The sequence below is a fragment of the Meriones unguiculatus genome, chromosome 20 (assembly GCF_030254825.1).
Source record: "Meriones unguiculatus strain TT.TT164.6M chromosome 20, Bangor_MerUng_6.1, whole genome shotgun sequence".
NCBI lineage: Eukaryota > Metazoa > Chordata > Mammalia > Rodentia > Muridae > Meriones > Meriones unguiculatus.
This window is the reverse complement of record NC_083367.1, coordinates 45,192,323-45,205,166: the sequence shown is the minus strand read 5'-3', so window position 1 is coordinate 45,205,166 and position 12,844 is coordinate 45,192,323. Positions and strand designations below refer to the sequence as shown.

At 39.2% G+C, this 12,844-nt stretch overlaps 1 protein-coding gene across 3 annotated transcripts in view; it reads right to left on the bottom strand.

Moving 5' to 3' along the window:
- The window catches only part of Cdk19 (cyclin dependent kinase 19), a 132,573-nt gene that overhangs the window by 23,009 nt on the left and 96,720 nt on the right, over positions 1 to 12,844 (bottom strand). For 2 of the 3 annotated variants that reach the window (XM_021638749.2, XM_060373571.1), the window contains one exon: positions 9,792 to 9,849. The exons of the other annotated variant lie outside the window; for it this stretch is intronic. In XM_021638749.2, the coding sequence (XP_021494424.1) occupies positions 9,792 to 9,849 (58 nt within the window). The remainder of the gene's footprint in view (positions 1 to 9,791; positions 9,850 to 12,844) is intronic. 3 annotated transcript variants of the gene reach the window in all.

Genomic DNA, 12,844 nt, shown 5'->3' with positions numbered 1-12,844 from the left:
TAATTCTGAGGCGGCAGAAGTAGTGTGGTGGTGGGTCACTCATCTGGTATGCATGAGGCTCTGGATTCAACCCCTAGTACCACACACACACAAATATGGCATTAAAACAAAGTTTATAAACAATTAAATCAGTTTTAATTACTCTTGCTGCTATTTATTGCTTAATTTTATCTTTCATTTATCCCCAATCTTTAACAGAACTATAATCTTAAATTCTTAACAATAGGTGGCTGGCTTAAGTAGAAAACAAAGTTTTATGTTGACTAGATTTGGGTGATTAAGGTTAACATAATGACTGACAGAAAAATAATAAAGAGTCTAAAATGGGGCTGGAGCGATGGCCCAGAGGTTAAGAGCACTGGCTGCTCTTCCAGAGGTTCTGAGCTCAATTCCCAGCAACCACATGATGGCTCACAACCATCTATAATGAGACCTGGTGCCCTCTTCTGTCCTGCAGGTATACATGTAGGCAGAACACTATATACATAATAAACAAACAAACAAACAAACAAATCTATCTTTTTTTTAAAAAAAAGAGTCTAAGATGACGATGATGACTTTGCTTGGGTACAATGGAGTTCAGGTTGCCAGGAAGCCAAGTAACAATAAAGGCACCTGGTAGAGAGAACAGACATCCATTGCAGGCTCATTTTCATTACATCTAAATTTTGAGATCATACATTGTCAAGGCCTTGACAAAATAATTACAGAGGAAGGCTATGTCCCAAACCAGTGCTAAAGGTGTTCTGAAACAGCACATTTATGAGAGCAAGAGGCAATAGTGGCCCAGTGCAGACAAAATAACAGGAGCCAAAGACAGAAAACCAGCCATATATAATGTCACACAGAATGCGAGAAGACAGCCTCAGGGCCAGCCTGCCCAGGTGTCAGGGTTCATTGTGGTAAGAACAGCCACTGACTCAAGCCACTGGGTCTGCTAGGGCACAGGTCATAAGCATGGGTCTTCTCAGAGACAGTTTTGGCAGAGAAATGGATTTTCTGGGTGAGACGGTAAATGAACATTCAGGGTATCCTAGAAACAATTGTATCTAGAGAAACAATGTGGGGGATGAACATGGGACATGGATGCAAACACTGAAGATGGGGTATGAACACAAGTGGTACAGAAAAGGTTACAAATCGTTTGAAGACTCAAGGGTAGCTCACTGATGTAAACTTTGTGACTGCAAAATTGGAATGTTGCAGATCCAAAGCCAAATTATTGTGAGCTCTTTAGTCCCCTTAACAGTCATCTGTTATCTGTATCTGTGTCTCACCTTCCATCCTTTAAAACATCAGTTAAAACCTTTGGAATCAAGCATAGACACTAATTCTACCAACCTAGAAGGGAAGAATGCTATTCAGTAATATCTAAAAACCCACAGCAGAGTCTATCTACCTTGGTTATGGCCACTTTTAGCTCAGAATAAAGTCCCCTATGCACTTTAAGGTGAGAGCTCTATTCTGCATCAACAGTGTTGGTTCTAAACCACGAGGCCTCCTGGAGGGTTTACTTTCACCAGAGGGATCCACCTGGACTGGCATCAGGCATCAGCAGGTCCTCTATGTGTCCAACCATCTATACCTCTCCTCTCCAGATCAAGATGAAAGTATCAGGATCTCTTCAAGATGTGCACCAGCCTCAATGAGGAGGAGCCTTATCAGTTCCACTATCAAGACCAGGAATTGGTAGGTATCTAGTGTCTTGATTCCCCTCACATTCTTGTAAATGTTCACAATAAACCCTAGGCCCACTGTGAGGAGCCTACATTGGTATGAGACCCAAAGGAGTTTTTCCCGTAGTGGAACATAAATTTGATCCAAGTCACAAATCCCTCTAGATAGCATGCAAGAGTATACAGCCCTTAGGGGAAAAGATACCTTCACCAAAACAAAGGGAAGAAGAAATTCCAAGTAGGAAGTGTTTGGAGACAACTGCCACCTGGAAGTCCACCTGCTTTGTTCAGTAATTATAGCAATTCAACTTGAAATTATTTGGAGAAACAGGGAAACCTATAAAACCATAACTTGGTTTTATCCACCCTTACCCCAGACATGCAATGAGGAACTTTCACTACCCCTAAATTGTGTTTTGTTTTGTTTCTACTAACTAGAAGTTCTATGCAATAAAGCAAAATATATTGAAAGGGAAGAATATTTCAATTTGAATTTGAAAGCATCTAAGAAATGAAAACATTGCAAACGTTAAAAAAAAAAAGTTTTGGAAACTAAGGTGATGCAAGCCTTTAATCCCAGCACTATGGTGGCAGAGGCAGGCGGATCTCTGAGTTTGAGGCCTGCTTGGTCTACAGAGTAAGCTCCAGGATGGCCAGGAAAAGTGTTAGAGAGCAGAAAATGAATTTTCTGACTGAATTCTCTTCTGAGTCCTCATCACCCTTTCCTTCTACTCTCTACCAATCCCCAAGCAAGGCAACACTATGTACCACACTAACTAGCTTTTCATGGCCTCTCTTAATAAAGCTTAGAGGGACAGTGATCCTAAGACTATCTACACAGTACCTGACAAAAACTGAGCAAAGCTGATTCTCAGGACCTGCTAGAATTTGCCAAAGCATTTCAGATAATTTTACTGACCTGTAATCCAGAGTTATTTACCTTTTATTCAGCTTTCTTCTGCTTTGCTTTTAAAATCAGGAAGGGAGAGCTATTACCTTAGACAATACATCAGGCCTCTCCTGTCCTTACAGTGAAGACAGTTCTGGCTGAGAGCCAAGTGACTTCAGCTGGTTTCATTAAGTGTGACTGTGATTGTTTCTTTTACACAATTTTATGAATGAAACTACACGGGGCAAACTCAATCTGCCTCTAGAAGTTCTGACAGCAACTGAGTATCAGACTCAAGGTTATTTCATTTTTGTAGTTCAAAAAACTTAGTAAATGTGAAAATGACCACTCTAAGGGTGGCCTATCTAGAATATGAGCATGTTATGCAAAAATTACATTTTTAGGACATTTTCTGAACTTGCAGTTAACTATGCCATGAACGTACACTGTCTGCTACTTCCTCTACTGCTGTTGCTCTTTTAAGGAAAAGGTATTCTATATCCTTTAGGATCTAGCCAAGCCTTCCTGTAATGCAAGCATTAAAGGGTTAATTATAGCTTGACTGGAGTGGAGAAATCTGGTCATCTTAAAAGCCAAGCTGTTGCCTGCTTAGAGGACTACAAAAGGTACATTAAAGCTTAGACACCAGGACAAATGATCCTTCTCCATTCCATTCTGTCATAAATATAACTCTGATTCAGTTATCTTCTTTTTTTAATTTATTTTTTTAAATATTAGTTACAGCTTATTAACTTTGTATCCCAGGTGTACCCTGCTCCCTCATTCCCTCCCAATCCCACCTTCCCTCCTTCAGCTCCTCCCTGCCCCTTTCCAAGTCCACTGAAAGGGGAGGATCTGACCCTAGCTTATCAGGTCTCTTCAGGACTGGCTGCAAAGTCCTCCTCTGTGGCCTAAAAGGGCTGCTCCTCCCTCGGGTGGTAGTGGGGAGGTGAAAGAGCCTACCAATGAGTTCCTGTCAGAAATAGTCCCTATTCAGTCATCTTCTTAAATTTATTTTTTGGATTATAATATATGATATAATATAATTATATATAATATAATATAATATAATATAATATAATTATGATATTTTTCCTTCCAAACTTTCTTATATATGCCTCCTTGTTCTCTTTCAATTTCATGGCTTCTTTTTCATTAACTGTTATTATATCCATTTGTATATAATATACATATATTATACATTTGTTTATAATAAACATTATATTTATTATAAACAAATGTATAATAAACAAATATATGTATAATAAACATTATATTTATATATATATGTATGTTGGGCAGTGGTGGCACATACCTTTAATGTCAGCACTTGAGAGGCAGGCAGTTGGATCTCTGTGAGTTCCAGGACAGCCAGGAAAACAGAGAGAAACTCTGTCTGGAAAAATATATAAGCTGCTCAGTCTGCACAGTGCCACACATTTTCAGGGCTGACCACTCTACTCTCAGAGTTCCTTAGCTGCCCATAAATCTCTGTGATATCTGGGGCTCTATCAAATATGTTTTCATAAGCTGCCAATAGGTAAAATAAGATAGCTCTCTTTTTGAACTGTTGCTAAGAATAAGACTATTCTCATTAACACGTGTGATTCTACATGCAGACAACTGAAAGAATTTAAGCTATTTCAATGAGAAAAAATATTTATAAGGAATAAAGCATTTCACCTTACAAAAAAAAAAGTGTCTATTTTCAAATTTTATATTTACTTAGCTATTTCTTTCTTTATTTGAGACAGGGTCTCTTTCTAGTCCAGGCTAGTCTGGAACTCATATAGCCCAGGTTTGCCTTGAATTTTGTTAAAGGTGTTTCAAAATACCTTATCTAAGGATTTTCTAAGTTCAAAAGTAAACGCACTGACACAAAACTAAAACCATCTTTCTATTTACAGTAATAAATTTTTATATTTACAAAAAGTGGCTTAAAGAATAAGGACATTACGTTTTATTCCTTTAAATGGATCATTTAAAACTTGACCACTGAGCGGAGAGATGGCTTAGTAGCTCAGGGTGCATACTGCTCTTGAGGATATGGGTCAGTTCCCAGCGCCCCAGCGGTGGCTCTCAGCACCTATAACTCCAGCTGCAGACTACACGGCATCCTTTTCTGGCCTCTATGGCAGCAGGCATGCACATGATGTAAATACATACGTGCAGACAAAACACCTATACCTATAAGAAATACAAGTTTTAAAAAAATAAAATAAAATCTGACCATTAGTATTTATTCACTATGAAGAATTAGGGCATTTCTACTAAAGTAGACAGTGTCTATGAAACTCATTTTAGTGAACAAATATTTATATCTTTTTTTTAAAAAAAGAGTTATGTATTTACTTACTTAGTGTTCTGCCTGTATGTATACCTGCAGGCCAGAAGGGGGCACCAGATCTCATCATAGATGGTTGTAAGCCACCACGTGGTTGCTGAAAATTGAGCTCAAGACTTTTGCAAGAGCAGCCAGTCAGTGCTCTTAACCTCTGAGCCATCTTCCAGTGCATACGAATATTTCTATATATTTGTAAAATTTTCTACTGTGCCCTTGATTCTTTGGATTGGTGAGTAAACAAAAAATACAACTAAACAAATTAACTATTAAAATTCATTAACTAAAGCCTCTAGCTTTCTTAGCCAAATACACTCCCATTAATTCTTTTACATTCTAAGATCTATCCCTTCTGGAAAACATATTTTACCTTCATATAAAATAATTACTGGGCATCCTATAAAAATGGACAAAGAACTATATAAGCCATCTCTAATAATAAGACACTATGCACCATGAGACTTAAAAAACTCTAAAAATTCAAAATCGTTAACAGAATTCTCCCACAGTGAATACCTGAAGAAAAACGAAATAACAAAAACTAAAAACAGGTGACTGTCAACTGGATACATGTTTTAAAGACTCTCTCTAGCTTGCATAGGGAGGAGGACCCTGTCAGGTACTTAGAAAAACCTCTTGTCTTGTGTTAGAGAACTTTAAAGGGTAACATTTCAGTTTGTATTTCTTACCTCACACTTGGAACAACTTCTAAAGACACAACCACAACCTCATCTTCCAATACATTGACAACTGAACTAACTCTGACAACATCTGTAACACCTACTCTTTTATAACATTTAAAAAATCCCTTTATGCTTACATATTTTAAAAACTAAGATATTTCATTTTCCTCGGTACATTTTCCTAACTGATAATGCTAATCTTGATTTTAGTAAAGCTACAACAGAGACCAAGAGTACTACGACCTTTCATTAATCATGTGTTTGCTTACTCAAACCTGCTTGACTTAAATTACATCTTGATGTTTTAAATGACTCAAATATCACAGAAGAATCTTCTCATTTTTAAGTATAGCTTTTTAAAAAATCTAATGTGCACATTGACAGAGACTTATTTTAAATTTTCCAAAAAGAACTCCATTTTAGGGATACTTCAAATTTAAATCTAAACAAGAACAATATAACTCCCTACTAAGAAAAGGGAAGAAAATATTAACTGGGTCCAACCATTTGGGTGACTATGCCATTACTTCTAAAAAGCTGGTGTGATATAGCAAATTCAAGGCTCTACACAGTTCTGTGGCACACCCAGGCCTCTACTCACTATGAACAACCGTACACCGATGGGTTTGACTGACTCAAAGTATATGAAAGTACCAGTCATCTGAAGGCAACAACACTCAAGGAGTCGGTATCAAAACTGTCCAGAGGCCAGCATCAAAGGCGAGTGCTCTGGAAATATAGGTACTCAATGAGAAGGTTTAAAGCAAGCCTACTAAGACTAATTTTAAAAATATACATCGTTAAAAGGAACACATAAAACTATTCTTCCAAAAAGAAGAAACTTACATCTAAGAAACCATCCTTTAAAATCCTTGTTTCCTGATTAAATGAATCTTTGGAGTGTTGCATACTGCAAGCCAAGATTTTAAAAGCATGTTGCCCCTTGACATTCAGGGAACACTGCAGAAAAGGAGGTGGAAAAATGTAACAGCCGGAGGATAGGGATGAGGGTTGTAAAACGCTAAGAATGGCCCCTGGGCTCGTTAACTCACAGCAGCAGTTACCTATTTAACTATGCACAAGGACCCACCTCTAGCTCAGAAGTTACTGGAAGCTGGTGGCTGCAGTTGTGGGGGGGGGGAGAGGATGGTCTTATCTTTGAGGGTACCGCCAGTGGCAGGCTGTCCAGAATCAGGCGGACAGCCCTACACCTTTGTGTATACAGGCAGAATTAAATGAACTCAGTGTTCATGTTTTTAAGAGACATAATGGTGGGAGAAAGGTGAAGTGAAGGGGCATCTGGGTTTAGTGGGAGTTAGAGCAGAGATGATCAAAGTACATTATGTAAATGCATGAAATTGTCAATAGATAAATAAAAATATACTTAAAATTACTAAATAATACTTTTCTTCTGATAATGAATAGCAAATTGGTAGGTAAAATTACAAAATAACTTTCTGGTTTCTTTCTGATTTTATTATGCCCACAAAATGCTGATCTCTCACAGGCCTGGTCTCCGGTTTCTACCTGATAGTAGTAACAGCTGGTACATACGGGAAAAAAAATTTTGTTGGGAAGGAATTCTAACAGTATTATCATCTGATTTCTTCTGCAATATAACTATTACCTATTTACTTTCTCAGTCTTTAATCCAGTATAATACCAAAGTAATGGGCCAAATAACATTTAAAATAATGTGGACGTTAAAGACCAATCTTAAAACAAAAACTGACCAACACAAAGTTATGGCTACAAAATCAAACCAGCCAAAAGAGAGACTAAAATTAAAACAGTAATAAGTTATTTCATATATCCAAACCGCAAATAAAATATTTCATAGAATATAAACGATGATAGGCACAGGGAGAAACATATTTTAAAGAGCTTTTCTGAGTGGGGCATTCTTATCTGCTACCTTTAGTTCTTTAGATCATACTGTGTTCCTGTTTATCTTAACTTTACCTATAATGTTTATATTATCTATCACATGTAAATATACATGTCAGATACAGAGGGCAAGAATACAAATCTGGGGCTGGAGAGATGGCTCAGAGGTTAAGAGCACTGGCTGTTCTTGCAGAGGTCCTGAGTTCAATTCCCAGCAACCACATGTTAGCTCACAACCATCTGTAATAAGATCTGGTGTCTTCTTCTGGCCTGCAGGTGTACATGCAGATGGAACATTGTACATATAATAAATAAATCATAAAAAAGAATACAAATCTGGCCCATATCCTGAGAGCTAACAATGTCATATGACATGGGGGCTTCTTCTCAATGGTTTTAACAACTACCCTCTCCTGTAAACTGCTTTCCTGGCTACTCAGCTTTTCATCTTCATTAGGCTGGGAATGAGCCTTCTGGGCAACATGGGGCACAGGACAACCTCCAGCCTCTCTACATACAAACGCCTACCATGGCAAGAACGGGAACTATGGACTAAAATGCCACACCAGTGTTAAAGGTTCAATAAGGGTGACGACTATTACAACGTTATGGTTGTGGGAAATCGGAATTTTGCAGGTCCAGGGCCAGGATATTGTTATTCCTCAATTCTGTGTCTGCTCGTCTATCCTATCAATCATTGGGTAAAAGCTCCAGGATGTATTACTTTAACAGACCATGAGCTTCCATCAACTAAAAGTTAAGAATTTCAAAACAGATTAAACCTGTAGCAGAGCTGTCCATCTGTCCATGTCATCAGGACATACCTATTGCCCAGCCTGCTATAAACTGTCTGTCTACCTGGTGTTTCTGCCCACACATGTGGGAAATGCCTTGATATAAGACTTACTTTTGTTCTGCGACTACGTAAGTTTGCTGTAGTTGCTCCCACAATGGAACTAGCTATTAGGCCACCTGAATCCACACTTGTAGGTCCCAGTTACTTGTGTTGGCTCAGAATAAACTCTCTCTTAATTCGGGCACAAGAGTTGTGTTTGCATTGGCAGAGGTAAGATTAGGTTTGAAACTGAAAAGGGACTGTCAGTGCTTAAGGGAAGAGGGGAGCTTTGAGAAGAGAAAAATGGCCATGCTGTACTGCAGGGAGCTTAAGAAAAGCAGTGTGTTTTCAACAGCTACAAAGGGAACCAATCAGTGCTCAGCAGCTATTCCTTTCTCAGAGGCTGTTTCAACAAGTGGACATCAGTAAGGTGTCATCAGGCTGTTTGTAGGGTAAAGTCTCAGGACAGGAACCTGAGCCATGGCTTCAAGGTGTGAGTAAGGCACAGCTCTTTGAACCCAGGGTTCCTTCACTGTGGTAACTACCTTTAGAAGGTAGCTGTGTGGCTGAGAGAGCATCATAAAGAACCCACTACACTGCATGATAAATGTTTACACGACTGTCTCTTATGGGGAGGGACTAGCTTTTCTCTCTGTTTCACCTTTGCCAAGCAAAATGTATGTAAACAAATGCCTGTAAGGAATTGAGGGGTAAAACAAAAATAGAAGCAGATGATGGGAGAGAAACAGGAAGGGTAAAAAAAGCAGCTATCAAGTATTTAACAACAACATAGTTTTCAATGAAGGTGAATTCCATCAACTCCAGGCAGAGGTTCAAAGCAGGGTTACTAGTTTAGAGAGCAGCTTCTCACGGAACCAGGCTGAGAAGAAGATGCAGACGTGGAAAGCCAGCAGCAGGACGGGCTGGGTGGCATAGGGCAGAATGGAATCTGTCAGGTGAGCTCCACCCGTTAACCTCTAGCATCTGTTCCGATAGCAAGCTAAGACCCTTGCTGCTGAGTTGACGGAACACAGGCAAATGTGAGGTGCTATAGTGTTCAATTAACAAGTATGAAAGTGTCTGAGCAAAGACATGGGGCTGAGGATAGGGGTGAGAAGCACCTGGACAAAGCTGGGTTGTTATGGTGGAGAATGGGGGTGACATGAAACACATGTGGACACATGGTTGTTATGCTGGAGAATGGGGGTACATGAAACACACATGGCACATTGTATGGAAGCAAACGTTTATAGGGCTTGTTAACTGACACCTCAGTTAGAATAACTGACAATGCTATTTTGAGGAAAGAGCTGTGGAAAAACTGATGGCTTTATAGGCTACCTACATTTTTCAACATCTTTTCTATAAATACTCCGAGAAAGTAATTTAAAAATCAACAACTTTATTAGGGTATTAAAGAGGAAAACACCTTTGTCATCACTTCGGTTTCTTCACCATTATCTTAGGAATAATTACCTACCTATTTTGACTCTCCCCCTTTCAGGGCCTTCTCCCATTACTAGGATATTTGCTGGTTTCTAGAAATAAAAATAGAGCATTCAAATTACTACATTTATTCTTTTGACATGCTCCAAAATGGAAATTTTCTCATATGAAAATATAATTTATGTATTTTCATACAGTCTAAACTAATTAAAGATTAAGGCATCTTTTACAGTTAAAGCATTTGATATTCTTGAAGTTAGCACTAAATTCATATAAACATCTTTGCCAGGGAAACATATCTATTTTCAAAGCTGTGTCATATAAATAATCATAAAATAATTAAAACTATCATTACTATATTTATATTCCATAACTTAAAAACCTGAACAACTTAAATGCACTCATTTTTAATATAAAAATTTCAAATCACAATATACTCTCAGGTAAGTAAACCAAATGCGTATTCCTTAGAATACTCTTAAGTAAGCATCACTGACATACAGACTCTATCAGAATCCACATCAACTATAATAAAAGCAAAAGTAAGAAATGCCAAATATAGCTGGCCAGTGGTGCCACACGTTTTTAATCCCAGCACTCAGGAGGCAGAAGCAGGCAGATCTTTGAGTTTGAGGAGGGCTTGGTCTACAGAGTGAATTCCAGAACAAGGTTACACAGAGAAACCCTGTCCTGAAAAACAAAACAACACAAAAAAAAAATCAATAATAATAGTAAGAAGAAAGGGGGGGAAGAGGGAGAGAGAGAGAAGAGAAAGAAAAGGAAGGAAGGAAGGAAGGAAGGAAGGAAGGAAGGAAGGAAGGAAGGAAGGAAGGAAGGAAGGAAGGAAGGAAGGGAACTCCAAATACAAATTCAAAGCGCAGGACACTAAAACCCAACGCCAACACAAAGCTCTACATACAAGCACACGCCGCAGATGTTCCATGCCTCTCACACCATCCTCACCTGAAAATGTGTGTAAACAAATTATGGCAACAGAGAGGGGAGAAGTAAGCCCAGCTCCTCTGAAAACTTGGGAGAGAAAATGTATGTGTATGTAATTTATTGTACTCATTTATTCAATGATAGATGGATAGACAGATGGTGAGTTTTCTTCTGAGCAGTCTTTTTAAATATCTTTCTTCTGTGCTTTCTCTCTCTCTTTCACCCTCCCATCTTGCCCACGTTGCCGGTTTTTGTTTACGACAGTAAACAAAAGTAAGCACAGTAAGCACACACACAAATAGTTCAAATGAAGTGACTAATGATTTTATTAGGGGCAGTGCCTAAGGGGGTGAAGGCAGGGACAGAGTCTCTTAGGCAGATCCTGAACAATGAACAGAGCTGAGGAGACAAAGCAGGGGAGAAGGAGAAAGGCTACGAAGAGGAGAGCCCAGGAAACAGTAAGAAGTTGGACCTAAAGAGGGAGAAGGTTCATGCTGGATTGTCTTAAATGCCAAGTGAAGTAGCGTGACCCTTATCTGCAGGCAGTGGGGACGGTAAGCAAAGAGACCAGAACTGCTGTGAAGAGATAAGAAAGCACGGAGGACGGAGGACGGAGGACGTGGTGGAGCTGAGAAACATTTTAGAGAAGTTTACAGGACTTTGTGACTGGGAGGGGAAAAAAACAAAAACAAAAACAAAACCAGGGCAAAGATCACACCAAGGCACTGGCTTCATCTGACAAGAATGACTGTGCCTTTTGTGTTGTGGACTTGAAAACTATATGAGGTATTAACTTGGGAAGGGGGCAACAGAGCGGGAGATGAAAACATGAGATGCTCAAGCCACACTGCCCAAGAACTTTGGACTCATTTGGAGTCATTGCCAGGGGAGTATAATTAAGTCAAGGAGAAGGTTACCAGGACAGAGTGGGTAAAATAGCATCAAGTGAAAAACCTTACCTTCAAAATTGGTAACTATCCACTGATTGATAATCAGATTGATTACAAAATGCTATACTGAAAACTTCCAGGAATCAAAAGGAAATAATATATGATGACCTTGAATCCAAGGAGCCTCAATCCACTACAGGAAGATGGAGTGAGTTTTAGAATAGAGCATTATGAAAGTATTAAAATCTGGAGTGAATAATAACTCTTGTCAGTGAGCATCAGGGTAACATCTAGGAAGGTGACCTTGGTAAAGATGGTTAGGATATTAAACTCCAACATGAGGGATAGCTTTTCAGGCTCAGAAAGCCTAAAAATGCATATAACACAGCTATGGGAGATGGCTGGAGAGGTGGCTCAGCAGTTCAAAGCGCTTGCTGCCCTTCTGGGAGACTTCAGTCCCCAGAACCCATGGGTCAACTTGCAATCAGCGCCAACAAGTCTGATGCCCACTTCCGGCCTCTGAGGGCACCAGTATGTCATGAGAGTGCATGTGTCCAAGCACAAACATGTACACACACAAACACACACAATTTTAAAGTCAATTATGAAAATATCACATTTTGGAAATTTAAAAATATATCTAAAGCATTACAGGCAAAAGGAGAAACTATACAAAAATGAAAAACACTCAGGACCAAAATATTTAAAAGATACCTTACCAAAACTTGAAGGTAGCTAATAAAGCATTTATGGCTTTGAGTGCTATGTCAAGAAAAAAGCCTTGACATAAGGAAGTGTGTGCCTGAGATGTTTAAGAAAAGAGGCAGCTCAAGAGAACAAACAAGAGAAACAAAACACTATGTAATATTATTAAAAAGAGCCAGGCAGCAGTACAAACCAGGGGGTTGTAACATACATCTTCCAGACAACCGGAGCAAGAACACAGGAGGCATAGGTAGGAATGGATCCAGTGGTGACAGAAAAACAAAAGAACCCCTTGAAGGGCTGTACACCTTTTATGCTATGTGTACAAGGTAGATGTGGTCAAGAAATGAGATGGATGTAGCAGTGCAGGCCTGGAACCCCAGAACTCAGGAAACCGAGGCAGGAGAAACCCAAGTGTGAGGGCAGCCTAGATCAAACAGTGACAGCCTGTGAAAGACAGAAAGGTAAGAGAAAGGAGGAGTGGAGAGGCTGGTTGGTAAAAGGATTAAACAACCCAGGCTGCAGATCACTCAATTTCCATGCCAGCTGG